At 38.6% G+C, this 21,294-nt stretch overlaps 1 protein-coding gene across 1 annotated transcript in view; it reads left to right on the top strand.

Annotated features, from left to right (window-relative positions):
• The window catches only part of LOC110171260 (low-density lipoprotein receptor-related protein 1-like), a 363,394-nt gene extending 346,585 nt beyond the window's left edge, over nucleotides 1-16,809 (top strand). The window contains exons 73-89 of the mRNA XM_055160387.1: nucleotides 124-261; nucleotides 467-604; nucleotides 915-1,034; nucleotides 2,533-2,798; nucleotides 4,289-4,470; nucleotides 4,600-4,706; nucleotides 5,132-5,251; nucleotides 5,582-5,758; nucleotides 7,234-7,374; nucleotides 7,786-7,959; nucleotides 8,318-8,479; nucleotides 9,020-9,203; nucleotides 9,279-9,386; nucleotides 10,205-10,275; nucleotides 10,364-10,457; nucleotides 13,130-13,274; nucleotides 15,507-16,809. Coding sequence (XP_055016362.1) covers nucleotides 124-261; nucleotides 467-604; nucleotides 915-1,034; nucleotides 2,533-2,798; nucleotides 4,289-4,470; nucleotides 4,600-4,706; nucleotides 5,132-5,251; nucleotides 5,582-5,758; nucleotides 7,234-7,374; nucleotides 7,786-7,959; nucleotides 8,318-8,479; nucleotides 9,020-9,203; nucleotides 9,279-9,386; nucleotides 10,205-10,275; nucleotides 10,364-10,457; nucleotides 13,130-13,274; nucleotides 15,507-15,647 — 2,468 coding nt within the window. The 3' untranslated portion in view covers nucleotides 15,648-16,809. The remainder of the gene's footprint in view (nucleotides 1-123; nucleotides 262-466; nucleotides 605-914; nucleotides 1,035-2,532; nucleotides 2,799-4,288; nucleotides 4,471-4,599; nucleotides 4,707-5,131; nucleotides 5,252-5,581; nucleotides 5,759-7,233; nucleotides 7,375-7,785; nucleotides 7,960-8,317; nucleotides 8,480-9,019; nucleotides 9,204-9,278; nucleotides 9,387-10,204; nucleotides 10,276-10,363; nucleotides 10,458-13,129; nucleotides 13,275-15,506) is intronic.
• Nucleotides 16,810-21,294: the final 4,485 nt, after the last annotated feature.

The following is a 21,294-nucleotide window of genomic DNA, read 5'->3' as shown; positions in this document are numbered from 1 at the left end:
CTCCTCTGCCTCTCTGCCTCTCTCTCTCCTCTCTCTGCCTCTCTCTCTCTCCTCTCTGCCCCCTCTCTTCTCTCTGTTTGATCTCTCTCTCTCTGTCTCTGTCCTCTCTCTGCTCCTGCGCAGTGCCTCCCTCTCCTCCCGTCTGCCATAAGGATGAGTTCCAGTGCTCGACTGGCCGCTGCATCAGCGTGAACCTGCGCTGTAACTATTTCAACGACTGTGAGGACTACGGCTCAGACGAACTCAACTGTAACAAGAAAGGTCTGCTTATCTAAAAAGGGCATTCATATAATTCTAGTTATTTTTAACAAATGCCAAACTGTGCTTCACTGTGCAGTTAAAACACATACAGTAATATTTTGATAGTGTACTATCAAAACACTGCTGTTCTTCTTTTACTTCTGTTGTGATCATGCAAATAAACTTCTGTGATCTTATCAAAGTCATGTTTTCTTCCTCCTGTCAGACGGCACACTGAATGACTGCCACAGTAACAGCTCAGTGTGTGGAGATGGAGACGAGGCTCACTGTGTGATAAACGGCACTGACTCCTTCTGCTCCTGTAAACCTGGTTTCAAATCCATCGGACACAACCGCTGCCAAGGTACAAGACCATCACAAAGATTTACTATAAATGAAGGATTTTACATGGCTACAAGATAAATTGAAACTTTAATAGACACAATTATGAACAAAGACAGCAATTATTTACATACTAAAATATATTGTCTCCACTGGGTCTTATTATTTTTAACACCAGTTATGAAGTGTATTTAATTAATGTATTAGTCTAGTAGTTCATATTGTGAAGGAAACTTATTCTGTGTTTCTCCAGTATTGTGCAGCCTTATTGCACGTGATCATGGACCGGTTGTGTTGTCTCCAAGTCTGTGATTGGGATTGTTGTGTTGCAGATAAGAACGAGTGCAGTGAGTTTGGCGTCTGCTCTCACATCTGTAACAACACCAAAGGCTCTCACAAGTGCAGCTGCCACAAGTTCTTCAGCAGGATCAACGGCACGTGCAAGGCTGACTGTAAGTACACGCTTTTTAACGGGATCGCCAAGTACTAGTATATCTGCATCAATATCAGTGATGTCCTAGAGTTTTCCTCGCCTGAGCAGCCATTCCCTTCTACATTCAAAACAAAATATACTGTATAACTTCTTTAACTTGAGATAAGTGAGAGTTTGGTGCTTTGATTGTTGATTCAGCAAAAATCCACGGTGTTTCTCAATACTTGTTGTTGTTTTTTAAGTGTAAGCAGCTATGTTTGTTTTTGGAGGATGCATCTCTCTGACTATTTGATCCATCCTCTGAAATCGGGGAGACAGGATGTAGATCTAGATCCACTCATCTTTGTAAAGTTTTGTCAAAGTATGTGGTTCTGGCTGGCAGATATTTTTTTCTACACTGTCCCAGTCTCTTTGTGTCATTCTCTGTGGATCTTCAGTGCTTCAGATTTGTTTTTTAAAACAGATTAGTGAGTTCAAATAGAAATAGAGGAGCAGTTAGGTTAAAAATATGGCTGTATGTGAGAAGGGATCCCCTCAGTCCAAGCTGCTTCTTCAGTTCTGGTCAGTTAGCTCCTCCCTGCAGATATGAAGTGACCAGAACTGAAGAAGCAGCTTGGATGAGCTGCGAAACGTCTTCAACCAAACTAACTTTTGTCCATTCGACAAACTGAATTTTCTCCTCGTCATCAATATGGCTGCATGTTTACACAATCATGTAACAAATGATTCTATTTCTCAGATACATTTGGTTATTATTTTTTACAGGAGTGAAAAGTGAATTTGTGAATGTAACTATAATATAGTATAAATTTATGTACCGTGGATTTTTAAATCTTATTCTACTATGAAAAAATACACATTGGACCATACTTATTTTTATACCCTATGTTTTCATGGTTCTTTGTTTCTGGTCATGAGGTTAAAAACATTTTAACATGGTGGAGTGGGGTTTTGGATTAGGGGGTTGGTGTTCCTCCACTGACCCAAAGTGTCATTCCGATGTGCTGTGTTAAGTTTGCATGTCCTCCCCTGTTGAAGCTGACTTTGTAGTGACAGCGCTTTGAAGGGGGAGTGACTGAGAGAGCAAGGGGAGCAGAGACTCAAAAACTAAAGTGAATCTAATTAAACACTTTTTTGTTTAACATAAATTTTCTGATGCCTAATCCTTTTTTTCTGCTCACATAATCCACCCTGACCTCAAACATTTCTCAATTCTGGAAAGATATGTCAAATGTACAAGCACTTTTTATTTACATATATATATTACATAACACTTGTATAGCGCTTTTCAAGATACTCAGAGACACTTTACATGAAGAGACCAACAAAGACAAGCAAAAGAAATAAGAAAGTTAATGAAAGGAGGTTTTAAAAAGGTGGGTTTTCAGGGTAAAGTTCTGGATGTACTGGACTCTGTTGAGAAAATGTAATATAAAATGCACAACTTTCTATACATCGAGTAAACAAACATGATATCTGTACTCTACATTAATAGTCTGTTCCTCTCTCTCTCTTAGCTCAGCGCCAGGTCTTATACATCGCCGACGACAACGAGATCCGGAGCCTGGACCCCGGGGTGCCGAGCTGGAGGTATGAGCAGATCTTTCAGGGAGACGCCAACGTTCGGATCAATGCCATGGACGTGCACATCAAAACCAACAAAGTGTACTGGACCAACTGGCACACCGGGCGCATCTCCTCCTATGACCTGCCCACCAACCCCTCCTCTCCAAACAGCAACCGCAACCGACGCCAGGCAGAGTCCAGGGTCGCACATCTAGAGGTACAGGATGGTTTTATATACTCATGTAGTTGATGTTTCTTTTATTTGTAACACTAAGTAAATGCAAAGAACAGGAAAAAGGGAGATAATCATCAGGGAATTACCAAAATAATGAAAAGTATTTACAATAGGCAAACTCCTCCAGGTAAAATTGTTCTGAGACTAGCTCAAGATCTGGAGATGAGTCCCCGCTTCACACAGGTTTAACCCAGAGACACTGAAGGATGGGTCAAATGCAGCTTTATATTTCTGTTGAGGAAAATAACCCTTTTTCCTTGCGTGTTCGTAACAAAAAAATTACCCTTGAAAAAGAAATAAAGTCCAGATAATTTACTTATTCCAATATTAGAAAAGTCATACTTGTACAAAGAGTCTGTGCTGACATTCCCAAGCAGAGACTGAATATTTACGCCTATACAATGATTTTTATACACAAACTATAGTGGGAGGCGACCATGGTTTAGACTTAGTGCCTCTTCGTTGGTGCACAGGTCAGCCAGGCCTCTTGGCACGTTGCACAATCTTATTCGATTGTGACAGGGATCCCCCAGATTCATCTCACTCCACTTACGGGAGCATCTTGCTGGTCTGATCAGGGTGATGAGTCGTGAGTCAGCATATCCCTATCAATAAGTCCTTGCCCTATTTAGGTTATTGATTAGACATATAGATAGAAATAGAATATCTTTTACATGAACTGAACCTATCTCTGCATCCCTCAGCTGTAATATGGTCCCTGTTTTCTGGGTCATTGTATAGTGAATTCTAATAGTACAATAATAAAATATAGCAGTACATCAATAACTGTATAGCAGCACATCAGTTACATCATAACAGTAGTTATACACAACCTCAGCTTAGTTTATTCTAATATTTCCCAGGGGATCTTCTTTAATCTTAAAGCTGAGATATCTTATTTTCAAACATTATAGTCTAAAATTTTGAGCCAATATAGCCTATATTAAAAAAAATACACAAAACTGTTCTGATTTTAACATCAACAGTTTTGTCCCTGGCTCATCTCAGACACAGCCAGTTGAACATCTGAATTTGTATGTTTTATGTTTAAATCCAGAAGGGTCTAAAATTGGATCATAAAGTGCATCTAGCAACTGTCCCAACTTGTGTCGATCCAACCACAGTTGCTAATTTGTATCATGTGTCTCTCAAATGCAGAAAACATCTCCTCTCATCAACAAAATCTATAACTTTTACCTCATAAGTAAGAGTTTAGTGCTTTGTTTGTTAATTCTGCAGTAACTAACTATTTAGCTCTAATCGAGTTTAATGTCTCTGTACATTGTCCCTTCGAATAAAGACTAAATTATGCTGTTTTTAGTCCCCAGTGTTAGAAACTGTTATTTAATTTGAAATCAGGAAGACAGGATACGGTTCCAGATCAAATTTTGTCAAAGCGTGTTTTGGCTGGACTGGCACTTCATTAACTTGCTACACTAAATCTGAACTGACTAACTGTTGTTTTGTGTCAGATCCCGGACCTGAAGATGCCCCGTGGTATCGCTGTGGACTGGGTGGCTGCGAACCTGTACTGGACCGACTCCGGGCGCGACGTGATCGAAGTGGCTCAGCTGAGCGGAGGACGCCACCGCAAAACCCTCATCTCTGGAATGATCGATGAACCCTACGCCATCGTGGTCGACCCACACAGAGGGTAAGAGAGGGGGGAAATGTAACATACTAAATACAGATGTTTTGACCTTGTTTTTGGTTAATGTCTGTAATTACTGGACTTAGAACATGAAATAAAAACTGCTAGACTAATGTATTTGTAATTTAACAGGAAAATGTACTGGGCCGATTGGGGAAACCATCCTAAGATTGAGACAGCAGCGATGGACGGCACCATGAGAGAGACTCTGGTGGAGAAAAACATCCAGTGGCCAACAGGTAAAATACAACTGCAATACTTAAGTATATTAGGTATTCTGTTTATTTAAATAATAAACTATAGCTACTGCTGCAACGAAAACACACGTATATTCAAGTAATAAATCGTTATTGAAATGATAAATATGTCAATAAATTCTGGTCATGTATCCTGTCTCTACGATTTTCTATTGGCATGACTGACAGGCGGATTAACCAATCAGAGAGATGCATGGTCTGCAATAAATCCTGGTAGTCTGAGGTGTAACACGTTGTATAGCTCGAATTGAAACTACCAGAGGTCCTCTTGATAAATTTGATGAGTTTATATATTCAGAGTGAAGAATGTGGCAATTTTCTTTTACATTATTTATGTAATTCAGTGATTTATTTGATTTATTTGATTTAATTGACCTAACTTGTTGTTTTTTGACTTGTTTTTTCAGGTTTGGCGGTGGATTACTTTAACGAGCGTCTGTACTGGGCAGACGCCAAACTGTCAGTGATCGGGAGCATTCGACTCAACGGCAGTGACCCTGTGGTCGCCGTCAGCAGCATCAAGAACAGTACGAATTTATATTTTTATATTTTTAAATCAAATGCATTATTATCAAATTAAATCTGCACTTTGTAACTTTTCAGTTGGGTCTGTCTCCTACTTTTTTCTATGGATATGTCATTGCTCTGTCATAAGGTTCCACAGTATACAATTAAAGTTTATAGCTCAAAAAATCCTAAAAAAAAACAGGCATTCTGACTGTGAGCCTCTCCACAGATCTGACCTGTTATTTGGAGAACATGGAGAAAAGCTTTTCATGGACCCTCAACCAGAAAAGTTACAGAATCCACCTTTAAATATCAAATGTCTGAACGCTATTTTCCTCTGTGTCTGTCAGAAATCCACCAGCCGTTCAGCATCGACGTGTTTGAGGATTACATCTACGGCGTCACCTACATCAATAACTACGTGTTCAGAGTGAATAAATTTGGCAAAGGCCCCGTGGAGAATCTGACGACTGGAATGAACCACGCCACAGACCTGGTCCTGTACCACCGATACAAACAACCAGAAAGTGAGTAGAATGTCTTTAAAACAGTCATTTATGCCAGAAATGAAAGTCCACTGCAGACATGGAAGTAATAATGGAAGTAAGCAGTAATTTATCATAATAATTAGATGCTTAAATGTGCACTATGTAACTTTTCTGGTTGGGATTTATCACCAGCTTGTCTTTATATAGATGTTATTGCTTTGTTAGAATGTTCCACAGCATGGCATTAAATTTACCTGCTGTAAGATTCAAATTAGTGTTTTTATTTATCTCTTATTCTCAACTTGTACACTGCAAATTTCTCTAACCTGGCCAAGATGTTAAAACGCATACCAGGTTGTTTTCAGACTTATTATCTACTTACTCATTCTGAATTGGTTGTTTAATCTTAAAAATTGTCACATTTATTTCTTCCATGACTCAACTAGTCAGGAAATCTTAAATTTAGGCAATAAATGTTTAAAAGACGCTACAATCCATTTACCATACCCAGCCCATGAACACTTATCAGTGATGTTTCATTCTAGTCTAGAGGCAGTTTATTTTAAGAGAACTTGTCAAGTAGAATTATCTTGCTGCATGGACAGATAATTTCACCACTTTTAAGTTATTTTCTGACAGATTTAAGTGTTTATATCTTAAATTTTGGCCCTTCTTTTTTAGCAGTGTAACATGACCTTGTAGAGTGACATAGAATTAATGCCATAACGTGAAACTTTCCAGATAAAACAATATCTCCATGGAGAATGGCTAGTGGTAGACCCTCTAGCAGAAAAATTACATAGTAACTTCATGGAGGGTACACCCTCTGCTTTATTGCTTTGTCTGGGATGTTTCACAGTATGGCATTAAATGTGTCTATGACAAGCAGATGGCATTAGTTTAGTTTATTTATTTAATGAGACAGTGACAGACAGAGACATAAACCATAACAGGAGAAATGCAATGTACCAGTTTGTCGCACCAGCGCTAATTTCCACCTGTAGTCCCCAGGCATGCTCACTTATTATGGAGTTATTATGGATGTAACAACAACTGAAATACTGTGATATTGTGTCGTCAAAAGACTCATAATAATATTGTGGGCCATCACAACTACAAGTCTCTTTGCTTAAATTCACTAAAAAACAGAGGGAACTACGTAGACCATGATCCTTTGCTCAGTTTCAGTGCAGACTACATGGAGAAATAACTCCATTAATTACTTTCAAATATTAATTCTTTGGATTATGACTTTTCAAGGCATATTCACAACTTTGTTATAGCCTCCACAAAATATCTCAATAAATATCCTAACATTAGATGCATATCATGAAAATATCATGCCGAGAGACTTTAATATCATTACATCTCTGAAAGTTACAAAGTGAGCCTTTAAAACTTTCCCTCTTGTTCAGATGAACAGGCTGCAGCTCCCTGTTTATAAGTGATATTTTGAGGACTTTGAGGACCATTCAAAAGATAAAATATAATATAATAATGTTTTGTGTTTTCAGTGACAAATCCATGTGACAGGAAGAAGTGTGAGTGGCTGTGTCTGCTGAGCCCCAGTGGCCCTGTTTGCACCTGCCCCAATGGAAAGACTCTGGACAATGGCACTTGTGTGGAGCTGCCCACACCCACACTCTCACCCATCTGTGAGTATATACACTGTGCAGTATACAGATATGGGCATCACTGGAGAGCCTATCCAAACACACAGTCTCATCTAGTGACATATGTAATACTTCAGCCTACAGCATACATAAAGCGTCAGAGTCACACTGTGAATATGAACATATTTACAATCAGTTTACACAGAATGTACTTTAGATATATTGCTTATTATACTACTACAGTACAGCCATAGTATAGTATATGTACTACAGCCATAGTCACTTTTTTAAACTAAACTGATAAAAATAAAATCAAGGTTTCGGATCACTCCACTAAAAACATGAGTAGCCATGTCCATGCACGCTCAAAGACAGAAATGATCAGACAAACCTCTCGATGCTGACTTCACCTAAACTTTATATTGCATTCTAAAACCCTCATCGTCTCCACAGCGCCCCCTAGTGGCCCGTGCCTGGTGCAGTGTCAGAATGGAGGCAGTTGTTTCCTGAACGCTCATAAACAGCCCAAGTGTCGCTGTCAGCCCAACTACGGAGGAGAGCGCTGTGAACTGGACCAGTGCAGAGATTACTGCAGGAACGGAGGCACCTGCACACCGTCCCCTACAGGTCAGACGCCAGTACTGCACCTCTGCGTGGATATCAGGGACAATGGATGAAAAATTTACTTTTGGATAATTCTGGCACATCTACAGAAATGATGGTTAATGTACACTGTCCCTGTCACATAATTAAAAGAGGAAGTACTAGTAGTTGTAGTAGTAGTCATGTCATATCATTTTTCATATTTGATTAACAATATTTAAAGGTGCTATGAAAAACAGAACTAGTTTATTATAGACAGTTTGCAGTGGTCTGTAGTTCTTTCTCACGTACCCAAAGCTTTCAGAACATCCTAATTATTCACCTCAAGTTTATAAGTACTTTTCACAACTTTTTAGTAAATAATAATGCATTTTGTCCCCAGGCTCCCCCACGTGTCGCTGCCTCACCGGGTTCACAGGCCCGACCTGTAACCTGCGCACCTGCAGCGGTTACTGTAAAAACGGAGGGACATGTTCTGTTACTGCGGGCAACCAACCCACCTGCCACTGCCCCCCAGAGCACCTCGGGGACCAGTGCCAGTACAGTAAGTCTCAAAATGTGTTCTACTTTTATGCACACTTCTGCAACTCCATAACAGTGTTATTTTCTTCTAATATGTAGTAGATTCGAATTTATGAAGTGGCCGTACAGCCCACCTATGATATCGATGCCTCTTTTACCAAACAGTACCATCCCTTGTTTACTTCATCCTCTGGGTTTCAGTAATGCTAACTTTTTTTTTTTACAATAATCAAGACATTAGCTGACATGACAGTTCTCATTTTATTGTGTTGGCAACACCATTTAAATTAGATTGATTAAATTAGATTTTTTTTTTCCACAGCACATGTATATTATTTCAAATTACAAAACATAGATTACTATTCTATGTATTGTCTTCAATGCCATTTTAAGCATTTCTGAGTGTTTGAAAGATATAATCATTTGTTTTGCTTGGCTTATGCAAATTTTTGACACTAAACCTATGGATGTAATTAAAATACCCAAAAACAGTGTGTAATACAGGAGCCTCTTTCCTCTCATTTTTAAACCTGAACTAACTCTTGATTACTCTGTGTTGCAGGCAGCTGTGAGGGCCACTGTCAGAACAGGGGCACGTGTCTGCAGAGCGCAGACGGCTCCAAGAGGTGTCGCTGTCTCCCTCAGTACACAGGAGGACAGTGTGAAGTAGACAAGTGTCACTACTGCAGAGATGGACGCTGTATCCCCAACAACGGCTTTGGGTCTATCCCTGAGTTCACCTGCATGTGCGTCTCATATTTGTCAGTGCCAGTCACACTGTGTTATCATGATTAAACATGTGTGTGTGTATTGTGTTTCAGCTGCTCTAATGGCCGAGTCCAGCCGAGCTGTTACACATGTGAGAGCAACGAATACTGCGCCAACGGACAGTGCTCCATAAACCCCGTCACACACCTCCCAGAGTGCAGGTAAACATACCTTTATCATACAGAATGCAGGTAAACATGTCTTTATCATACAGAGTGCAACATATATTTATCTTTATTTTTATTAATGTGCCTGTGTGTTGGAATGAACAATACACAAAAAAGGATAGTACAATATTTACATAATAGGAAGGAAGTAGCTTAGTAACTGAAGTTATAATTATGTTTCTTACATAGTAATTAGTCATGGAGGCAGAACACAGCTACAGTAACTATTAGAAACAAAGCACAAAACTAAAAACATGTACTGTAAGGGCTGGAGTTCAGACTCAACTCAAATATTGGATTCAAAGTAAAATGTATATAATTTATAAACCCTAACCCAATATGACAACTGCAAATTACCATGTAAATAGTTATACTAAATAGTATATTCCAGGTAATAAAATGGAAACTGGACTGCAGAATACTTGTTACTTGTCACTTGTTACCATGGTTACCATGCTTAATCATAATCATTTTCATCAGCTCTTTATGAAACATTTGGTGTAGAGACTTGATGCATTCAAAGCCCACTTTGCCATATGCATGATGAGTGTTACATTTACCTTTTTCAATCCTGAGACAATATAAGATTAACAGAACAAGAATCACATGTATTTTTTACTACTATTATAACTCGTTTGCTTACTTTGACAGAAGGAAATAAAAGTATTAAAGCAGACCAAATTAATCTCTTAAAATGTATGAAAAGTGCTATACAAATAACGTTTGATTGATTGACTGATAAAAAATAACAGTTACACATAAAATACTCTCAGGGTAAAACAATCATTAATCGTACACTTGTTGTAACTCAGATGTTCGGCGGGCTGGACAGGACACAGGTGTGCAGTACTGGCCCCAAGTCATGACCAGGGAACAGGCGGACGTAAGTTTCACTTTTACATTTGAACACATCACATCTTTACATCTGTTTATTCTGTTCACTGTAATAAAACTTTAATGTTTTTGTTCAGGCACAGCGTCCATAGTGATCCCGGTGGTGCTGCTTCTGCTGCTGCTCCTGCTCGCTGTGGGGGCCCTGCTCTGGTACAGACACAGAATGAGAGGGTAAGGACTCAACACAAGGGGGCAGTGTGGAGCTTATGTATTAGACTGGCAATGCTGGATTTAGATTTATAGATGAAACTTCATAAACCAAACTACTTGTGAACAAATAATTACTGACAGTTGTCATTCCATCTCTATTATATATTTTGGAAGATTAAGCATTACTTGTATGGTAGATCTTTTGTATAACACTTCCTTTATAAATGTATTTTATTAAGCCCAAAATCACAGGTGCCTCTCAACAATGAAACAGACATTTGTCAATTACAGACAAGCACATTATCCAACATTCATAAAAACAAGCAAATGGAGAACTGTCCCAGAACTTCAATGTCCTTAGACCCTCCTTCTCAGCAAAGAAATAAAAAAAGAAAGAGAAGCCTCAAGGAAAACCACAGTGAAGGAGAAATCTACTCCCATGGACAGGCAGGCTGCAGAAGTGTCCAGGACTGATCTGCATCCATCTGCAGATAAAGTTCAAGTCTGTAGAAACAGAGCCCACTGTAAGGGCCAGAGGGGGTGCACCAGGACAAGGAAGGGTTCATCCAGGACAGGGGAGGGATCCTCCAGCCAGGTGAGGGAAGGGGAGGATCTGGGTCCACAGAACAGGATGATGGCACAGGAGGAGCATCTAGGGTCCAGTCAGCACTGGGTGGTCTCTTTTAGAGATGTTTCATCCTTCTGGGTTTATTTTCTGGTCATGTGGTCAGGTTGTGCAGGTGTGGGTGGAGGCCTCCTCCCTCTCTCCTCTGTAACTTACTTTCCTCTGCTCCTCAGGTCTAGCCGACTGGGAAAAACTGGCTCTAAACGTTTGGGGTAACTCTAAGCAGGATTCTACTGTGCCCTCCATGTTCTCATTCACATATGACTGCATATTCCTGTTTACATATGAGTGTATATTTCAGCTGTTGTGGTGCTGGCTGTGCAGTGTTGCCGTGGTGACCCGGGTTGTGGCTTCCGTTGGCCCTGTGATGTGTTCGGATCTATTCAACAACAAATAGATCTGTCTGTGTATTTAAAGTTGCGCTATGTAACTTTCTGTTGAAGGGTCCGCCACATGTTGGAGACAAGCAGGTGGTGGGTTTTTGTACCTGAAAAGTTCCATAGTGCATCTTTTTAACAGGCAAAGCTGTTGAACCATTGCAGTTATTGTTTTCCATATAGTGTGGTAGTGTTCTGTACTGTGCTGTGACTCGTACTGTGGTATATAATGGGACTGATCAGGGCTGAGAATGCATTTATAAACCCAGCATTTATAATACATGATGACAAGTGTCCTAACTGGATCAAGTACATGTAAAACTGTGGTTCTTTAATGATAATAGATACTCAATATCATGATGAGAATAAAAAATACTCTTTATTTAGACAATAGAATGTGATTTTCAACATTTCAACATGTCTTATATGTGTGTAATCCTCAGTGGTCCAGTAGATTCATAGTGGTCCATGGGCAGTGTTGGGAAGGTTACTTTTAAAATGTATTCCCCTACAGATTACAGATTACATACCCCAGAACGTAGTTTGTAACATAATCCATTAAATTACTCAAAGTGAGTAACGTAATCTGAATACTTTGGATTACTTGATTTGCTGTAGAGAAGCAAAGACTCAGATATCGTAACATAAGATGTTTTGTCTGCTAAAAGAAAATAAAAAGCCCAGACTTTACCAAATTAAAAATATTATTGATAGAAGAGGAGGAGACACGGCCACGCAGCATGATTTAGTCCTGTTAAATCTTGTTTTAATCCCGGTTTAGTCCTGGTTTAATCCTGGTTTAGACCTGGTTTTAGTCCTGGTTTTAGTCCGGGTTTAGTCCTGGTTTAGACCTGGTTTAGACCTGGTTTTAGTCCTGGTTTAGTCCTGGTTTAGACCTGGTTTAGACCTGGTTTAGATCTTTTTTAGATCTAGTTTAGAGCTGGTTTTAGTCCTGGTTTAGACCTGGTTTAGTCCTGGTTTTAGTCCCGGTTTAGTCCTGGTTTAGACCTGGTTTAGACCTGGTTTAGACCTGGTTTTAGTCCTGGTTTAGACCTGGTTTAGATCTTGTTTAGATCTAGTTTAGAGCTTCTTTTAGTCCTGATTTAGACCTGGTTTAGACCTGGCTTTAGTCCCGGTTTAGCCCTGGTTTAGACCTGGTATAGACCTGGTTTAGATCTTCTTTAGATCTAGTTTAGAGCTGGTTTTAGTCCTGGTTTAGACCTGGTTTAAACCTGGTTTAGTTTCCGGCAATGAGTGGAATTACCAGAAAAAAAATTTAAAAAGGGGGAAGAAAACAGGAAAATACCGCTGTGTAATCCATTTATTTCAACAAAGTAACTGTAATCCAATTACCACTCATTGAAACAGTAACAGTAACCGAATACAGTTACTCATAATTTGTACTCTGATTACTTAACTCCGGTACATGTAATCTGTTACTCCCCAACACTGTCCATGGGTGTATACTGGTCTATGTGCTCTTCTACTTGTTCTGATACAGCTCAGGAATCATCAGTAAAATATAAATGAGAGCAGCTCTGATAGAGGACTGCTGTGTAAATGCTGGGTTTGTTGTTGTTGTTTGCTCTCGTTTCTTCAGCTGCCGTGGTGGTCAGAGTCATGTGACACTTCATATGAATAACACAGAGAACTCACTGTTGTACGTTTATGTGTCTGATGTGTTTGTCCAGGGCCAAGGGCTTCCAGCACCAGAGGATGACCAACGGAGCCATGAACGTGGAGATCGGAAACCCCGCCTACAAGATCTACGAGGGCGAGCCGGACGACGACGCAGGAGAGCTACTGGACGCAGACTTCACCCTCGACCCAGACAAGGTAACAACTGTTAAGATGTAACAAAGCACAATGATAACTGACAGGACATACCCTCTGCCTCAGTTGTACTAAATGATTTGTTCATAATTATATAGTTAAAGTTCAACATCAAATGTATAAAAATAGAGAAGCTTATTTAAACCTGACATGAAGATCTTGGGACATGGGATCTTTGGATTCTCTAGAACAGGGCTGTCCAGACTTTTTTCACAGAGGGACATATAAGCAGGGACATACAGCGATACAGCGAGTCATTCATTTAACTGCTTTAACAGCCATTGTACATTTTGAAAGACCTAGGACATTCATCTTTGACTTAGACTTAGATTTAGACAAACTTTGTTGATCCACAAGGGAAATTATTTGGAATCTTATTTGGATTATCTAAAGTCTGTGTCACAGTGCAGTGAGATATTAGGTTTATTGTGGTAGAATGACCAAAATTTCCAATAAAAAGTAGCACCAACCATCATCTGTGCCAATACCCCAGGAAGCCTGAGCCAACAAAAATTGATCTGATCCACGTTTGGCTTCTTGGGCCATAGTTTAGCCTGTGATAGTAACTATAGCACAAAAATAATGGTGTAATCCCTGATTCGTCCTGGAGTGGTCAAAGATAACCTTTTATCTATGCTTGCAGGCAATTCCTTCATTTTCTATTTTATCTTTTTTTTTTTGTTTTTTTTACCATGACACCTCCCAACAGTATTGTTAGAGACATGCACATCCAACAAAAATTGCAACTGTGTGCTGGATCCAAAAACAAAAATTGTGTAAAAGAAGAAAGAGATCCACACTGCAGTTCTTTGAAGTTCCAACATTTTTATTTCAATGACACCACAATGTGATGTTTCAGGTCAAGCTCTTCTTCAGACTTGAAGTAAAAATCTGGGAGCTTCAAAGAACTGCAGTGCATATCTCTCTCTTCTTTTGCACTTCCCAACAGTATTATAATACAGTTTGTATCATAAGATTTGGATATTTACATCCCTCGTTAAAACCATATGGATGCTGCAGATGGAAAAAGTCATTAACTCACATCTTGTTAAAGTCCAGATTTTTCTCTCTGATGTAGGCTCTAGAACCACCGCTATATCCTCATGTTAGTCTAAAAGGTCCATGTGACGCTGTTTTCTCATCTATGTCATAATATATACTTGGCCAAAAAAGAAACACAAGTTCTATTTGTATAGTGTTTTAATATATATATTTATATATATATTTATAATAACAATGTTGAAAAAAGGCAGAAAAATGGTCAGTAGCGTGTATGGCCTCCCCAGCTGCAACACAAGCCAGGACCCTCCTTCTCATGGACTGTACTAGGCGTCGAATGCAGAACTGTGGCATCCTTCTCCATTCTTCCACAAGTGTCGCACGTTGTGACGCGTTGTCTGCCACTACGCAGACGGTCTGCTATACTTCCTGTATCCATGTACTGAGTCCTCAGACGGGATATGGTACTGTACATGGAGAGCTGCAGCCGCTTCTCGGATACACATCCCCGCATCCAGCACACTGATAGCACGACCCCTCTCCAGATCAGACAACCGTGGCATGATGTTACCGTGGATTCTGAGCTCCAAAACTTGGTTTTCTGATGCAAGACTCCACTAAGAGTGATTCTTCACAACTTTTGTGTGCAATATTGTTGTCCGATTCGCTGTTTGGAAATCTAAAGTCAGCCATTGTGTGGAATCAGTCAAACGTAGCAAATCTCTACTGATGTCCAGAGATCGTGCTCCTTCTTTGATTACAGTAATAGGCCCAACATGTACAGTTAGGGGCAATTTTGAATCACCACAATAATAACAAAAACGTGCATTTCTTTTTTGGCCCAGTATAGTTTCCTCATCACAAACAGACCTGGACTTATGTTTTGTTTCATTCACACATGTTTAACTCACAAACCTGCAGGCTGAGTTCTTCTCCCAAACTGAAAACATTGTTCACATTGTGCACATGGAATTGCCAATCTCTACTGAACTAAAGGTAAAAGTGCATGACATCGTAAGGTGAAACAAAGCATCTTGAGTGTTGGAGATGTAGACAGACTAATAATAAGAGCTACTCAAACATGTGTGAATGAAACAAAACTCAACTCCAGCTCTGGTTTTCATGAGGTAACAACATTACAACCTGACTTAACGCTCACAAGATTCAATTTTGCGTAAGAAAGTAATCTCTTGTAATCTCTCTGTTCACTTCTAACAATATTTTCTATGTTCGCAGCCGACAAACTTCACAAACCCGGTGTACGCCACTCTCTACATGGGAGCCCACAACAGCAGGAACTCTTTGGCGAGCACCGACGAGAAGAAGGAGCTCCTGTCCCGCGGAGACGAAGAGCCGCTCATGGACCCCCTATCCTAAAGACTGCCCCCTCCCATCTCTTTCAATGCCTTTAGACCAATACAACCACATCCAATCAAGTGTGAACACTGTAAAAATGTACAAAATGAAGGACTACTTTTGTATGTGATTGCAGTATTATATTTTGTTCTTTTGAGATCTTTTCCTCTGGTCAAAAACGAATAACATTTTCTATGAGAGAGATTTTTAATTTTCACTTCTCCCTTTCACCCTTTACCTAAATAGCCACTACCTCTGTGCACACGAGGAGAGAGAAATCAGAAACGATGTGCAGTCATGGGAGCGACCGTTACACAATTTTTATTTTTGTATGAATTGTATAGAAGAAAAACAGACATTGTTCCATCTCACCAGTGCCAAGTCTTGTGTGTTGTCTGAATTTAAGCAGGAAAAGTCAAAAGGTTGGTACGTGTTTCTTTCTTTTCGAATTTTGTGGGATAGATTTGCTAATATAAGATGTAAATTGTCAATACCGGATAAAACATTCAGGGCTGGGTGATGTGTTTTTTTTTTTTTGTCCAATTTTTAAGTTTTACTTCTTACAAATACACAAAATACTATATTTTCCATCTGTAACTACCGTAAGACCCAGGGAATATAAGGTTGTATATTTAAGACTATTTTTACACTTCAGACAAAGGTACAGAGAAGCAGTGTGTACTAGCATTTGAATTGAATAAGGTACTTTTTCACATCTTAATCGGTACTTTTTACTTACATTTTCGTTACTATGCGTATTTGGTCCGTGTACCATTTGTTCATTTGAATTTCAACAAAACAAACAAAAAATAAAATAGGAAAACAGTTTGCGGCAGAGGCTCAGTTGGTCGAGCGTTCGTCCACTGATCTGAAGGTTGGCGGTTTGAATCTCGACATAAACATGGGTTGTGCGGTCAGATCCACTGACCCACAGGTTGACTGGTGTGGTTCCAGCTCCCACAGATGAATGCTGTCATTGGGTCCTTGGGCAAGACACTTAACCCACCTTGCTCCCAGTGTCTGTGTACACTGGTGTGTGAACAGGTGAGTGGTTTCTTGTTGTAAAGCACTTTGAGAGCCTTGTAGGTGGAGAAGCGCTATAGAAAAATGTGACCATTAACCATTCCACTTTAGTGTCAAACAAAAAAACTGATTTCAACCTCTATTTCCAGTATTTAATTTAAAGTTTATTTCAAATAACACCAATCAAAAAACAGTCTCAGTGTCTATTTTAATTTTGATATTTTATTCTCTGGTTTATGCCCCGGAAGTTCTGCTGCTAGAAGGATTTACCTGAAAATAGTTTGCAGTTTTATGGACAAACATGTTTCTTCTTTATAGCGATGCTTTTACTTTTGCATCTTAGAAAGTCACCGTTGAACTCCATGACAAAAAACACGAAGCAGAAATAAACTCTCCTTTGTTCAGTGACTCTGAATTCATATGTGTATAACTTCTGGGGCAAATAAACCAGAGAGAATAAAATATCAAAATTGAAATAGGCACTGAGACTGTATTTTGATTGGTGTTATATGAAATAAACTTTAAATTAAATACCGGAAACAGAAGTTGAAATCTGTTTTTTGTTTAACACTAAAACTAAATAATGAAATAAACTGTTTTCCCATTTTATTATTTTTCGTTCTTAACTGAAATTCAAAAGACCGAATGGTAGACCTTTTATACACTTTTTTTTATATATATATATTTTTTATTGAATTTAATTGAAATTCCACCACCTGCTTGTGCCCATGGAGTTCTTTTGCCCGAAATGTTCCACAGTATAGCATTAATAATCTTAAGAACCAAAACAAAACATTTTAATGTATCTCCAATGTTTTTGTAATTAAGAACAAACCAGCATCACAGACGTTATTAGTCAAAATCAGATGTTTTCCTTGTATCTGGGGACACCAATAAGTCATGTTTATGGAAATTCAAATCAAAATGGTTTCTGTATGAACTTCATTGCATCACCCAGCCCTCTCTCCTTCACAGTATTTACCTTCCCATGTATCTATTGTTTGTTTTTCTCAGAGACCAATGTCCTAGTTGTGTCTTCCTTGCACAGATTAGCCAGTGTGGAGTTGCGGGCCCCGCGCTGTGATATGTAAAGCAGGTATTTGTGTTTATCACTTTGTTTGACAGTGTTACGTGTTAAGTGAAAAGAATGAGGCACTTTGAATTTTTTATTGAAGAAATGTTGCGTTAAACATTCCACTCGGAGATGATGAGAAGTTCACGGTCCGGCGATAGGTTGCGTTCACGGCATTTTAAAAGTCAGATTGGAAAAGTTACGATTTCAGACGGAGGGCAGGGCAATTCACGGCTTTGTAATTGATCACATAACAGAAAATGTTTGTTTTTTTATGGATTGGCTCCACTCATTTACCATATTAAAGTAATAGCTTAAATTCTTTCAGCTAAACTCAATGTTTCATTTGTAAATTGCGACGCTTTTTACTGATGGAAGAGAGTAGCCAAAACTGAACTTAATAAAAACAACTGAAGAGTAACATTAAGAGTGTTTCTTTTTTAACATAACTTTTTTTGAACCTAACTTTCTGAAGAGTTGCGTTCAAAATAATACTACTCAAATAGAAGTACAAGACGTAGTGGTCCAAGAAACTGAAAAGTAAGAGTGAAAAAGTAAAGTAAGTGAAAAAGTATTAATGTAAGAGTAACTTTTGGGACATAACATCTTATTTATAACTTGAAGTGAATGTAATTGGAAGGATAAAACGTTAAATAATGCTAAAAATCTGGTATTTTCAAACACAAAAATTAGACAAATGTTCACACAAACGTTCAAATCATTTCATATTGTCAACGTAACTCTTTTGTCATTTGTAGACTTACTCACAGTGGGAAGAGGAAGCACAACTTTTACTCAAGTAAGAGTACTTCAGTAATAAGATTAGAGGAGTAAATGTATGCTGCTAGAAAAGTATTCCGAAAATAACAATTTCTGCATGAACCAGGTCAAAACATCTGCATTTTGTTAGTTCGTTAAACAGCAAACTCTACCATAGATTTCTGACCTGTCCTCTAGCTCCAACAGTTTTAAAATATTGTCAGTTTTGAATTTTCCAACGTCGTCATGTGAACCCAACCTATAAAACATACAGGGCCATAGAGGGTACGGTACAATGTCGCACCGTTCAGTTGCCTATAAAGTGTCTTCCTCCAAAGGCAAGTTGCAATTGTGTTCAAATCGGAGGAAGAGAGTTCACTATGAATTGTTCTTTTGTGGTTTTTTTCCTGCCAAAATTTGTGGTTCGATTTTGAAATTTTGTCCACAATTCTGTATTAAGTGCATTACTTTGTTGATGTTGTGTTTTTGGGCTGCACAAGGTTAAAAATAGACGATAGAAAAGCTGAACGTTGCAATATTTTGAACATGAATTAAATATTAAACTCAAAATACGTATTAAGTCTTGTCAAAACTGTGTCTTATAGGGTTGTTAAAAGTATCGAAAATCAGATACTAATCGATTCTAAAACTAGTAGCATTTGAGCAGGTATCAATACTAGTATAAGTATAAAAACTACATAGACTAGTACATTCCCATTCCTTAGTATCGAAATCAAGTTTGAGATTTTAATACACACAATGCAAAAATTATTTGGACAGTTGATGAAAACGCGTAGGATAATCGCAGTATTTTGAGTTTCTTGTGAGAATAATATTATCGAGTACTGCATTTGCCGGTATAGAGATTTGACAAGTGCGGTGTTTTGTGCAGCCCTGTGTATTTCCCTGTTTTGTGTGGTCTGCTGCTGCTAAACTGCTACCATTGTGGTCGCTCTGTGTGTCCTTAGCCTCTGTGTCCCAAAAATGCTGCTTATTGTGAACATAGGTTGCGTTCACGGCATTTGAGAAGCTGATGTCGTAATTTCAGATGGAGGGCAGGGTTTATGTAAATCTATGGGAGATTCACTGTTTTTGGAAGAAATTATAGAACAGAAAATCCACAAATTTCCATATTGAACTTACAAGGAATAACGCATTGGATTTGTATAGTGATTGCAGAGGTGGCGCTACCATCTGGCAAAAGTAGGTGGCTTTCTAGGGGCCCCCAAACCTGGAGGGGGCCCTAACAATTGCCCTCAATGCCACTAATGACCGAGACCTCAGAGCAATTAGATTTTCTCTCAATATAACATTAAATGAGAGTAGTTTTACTTTTAAACATTAATCATAAGAAAAATAATCAGATGTAATGATGTAAACTAAAATTATACTGTACAAGCAAAAAAATAAAACTACTTTCAGTTCTGCTAGAGTAGTAGTTCTAGTTCGGGGATGTCAAACTCATTTTGGTCCGGGGGACGTATCTAACCTACTTTGATCCCAAAGGGGCCGGATCAGAAAACTCATAGCATATAAACCCCAAAAATAACAATAAGTTCAAATATTTGTGCAGAGAAATGCAAATCTATTACAGAAATCTCTTTTAATTGATGAACTGAATTGATGAATTGATGAAAAATGCAATTTCAACACAATGTTTTAACATGAACTTGTTTGCAAATAGGAAAAAGTCAATTTTTCTTGGAAAATCCTGCAGTCTCATGTTGGACATTTTGTTGATGAGGGTGTCACGATCAACAGTCAAAACAATCGTCCTTTAAGAGCGTTTGGAAAGAGACAAGTCTTCATTTGTGCTGCTCTGGTGGGAGGGGCCACGTACAGAGACGCTGGAGACGCTGCTGTGCTAAGCACCACAGAAAATTAACAATATTTTAATAGAAAATATAATTAAAATATTTTCGTAGAAACTCAGCCAAGGGCCAGATTAAAGGTCTTTGAGGGCCAGAAGTATGTTTGACACCCCTGGTCTAGTAGAACCGACCAAACTAATAAAACAAATTTCCAGTTCACCAAAATTCAAATAAATGGAGATGTGCTTGTCTCAAGAATGATGGGAAGAACAGACAATAAATAAATAAATAAATAATATATATATATATATATATATATTTTTTTTTTTTAAGTGAGGGCCCCAAATTCAAGTTCGCCTAGGGCCCCCAAATTGCTAACTTCGCCACTGAGTGTTTTATACATTTTTCTTCCACTACATAATCAGTGGTGATCACCTGGTCTCTCATCCAAGCAAAAATGCAAAAAGGCTTTCGAACCACTCCAACGATCTCTAATATTTCTCTGATAGCTTCATTATAATCTTATCTTATTTCATAGATGGTGAACTTTGTACCAGTTTTTGTTTCACGTGGATAGTCTCACTACTTACAGAACCATAAACTATGTCAACAAATATTACATTTTAGCAGTAAAAACAACAGATTCCACCATAGATTGACCCTGACTTGTCCTCCAGCTCCATGTTTAACTATGACATCATGTGAACCCAACCTAGAAAACCATCAGCCATATTTAAATGCATGTGATGGATACCACCACACACAATGTACCTTAAGTAAGTTTATTTTTGTGGCTACGTGTCTTATTTTCAATCTGTCTTTAGTCTAATGAAAAGTACAATCATTTTAAAGAATCGTACATGCATTTGAGACTTGTTTCTGACCAGTCCTTGTGTTTTTTAACCAGATCTGACACATAGCTTTTGTAGTACACGATGCATGGAGGCGCAGACTTTCTCCTGGAAAAAACGTATTCTTTCATTCGCTACTTTACAAACTGAAA

Source organism: Boleophthalmus pectinirostris, unplaced genomic scaffold (genome assembly GCF_026225935.1).
Source record: "Boleophthalmus pectinirostris isolate CB_2022bp ecotype Guang Dong unplaced genomic scaffold, ASM2622593v1 HiC_scaffold_3, whole genome shotgun sequence".
Classification (NCBI taxonomy): domain Eukaryota; kingdom Metazoa; phylum Chordata; class Actinopteri; order Gobiiformes; family Gobiidae; genus Boleophthalmus; species Boleophthalmus pectinirostris.
The sequence above is the reverse complement of the archived record's forward strand: the minus strand, read 5'-3'. Positions and strand labels throughout refer to the sequence as shown.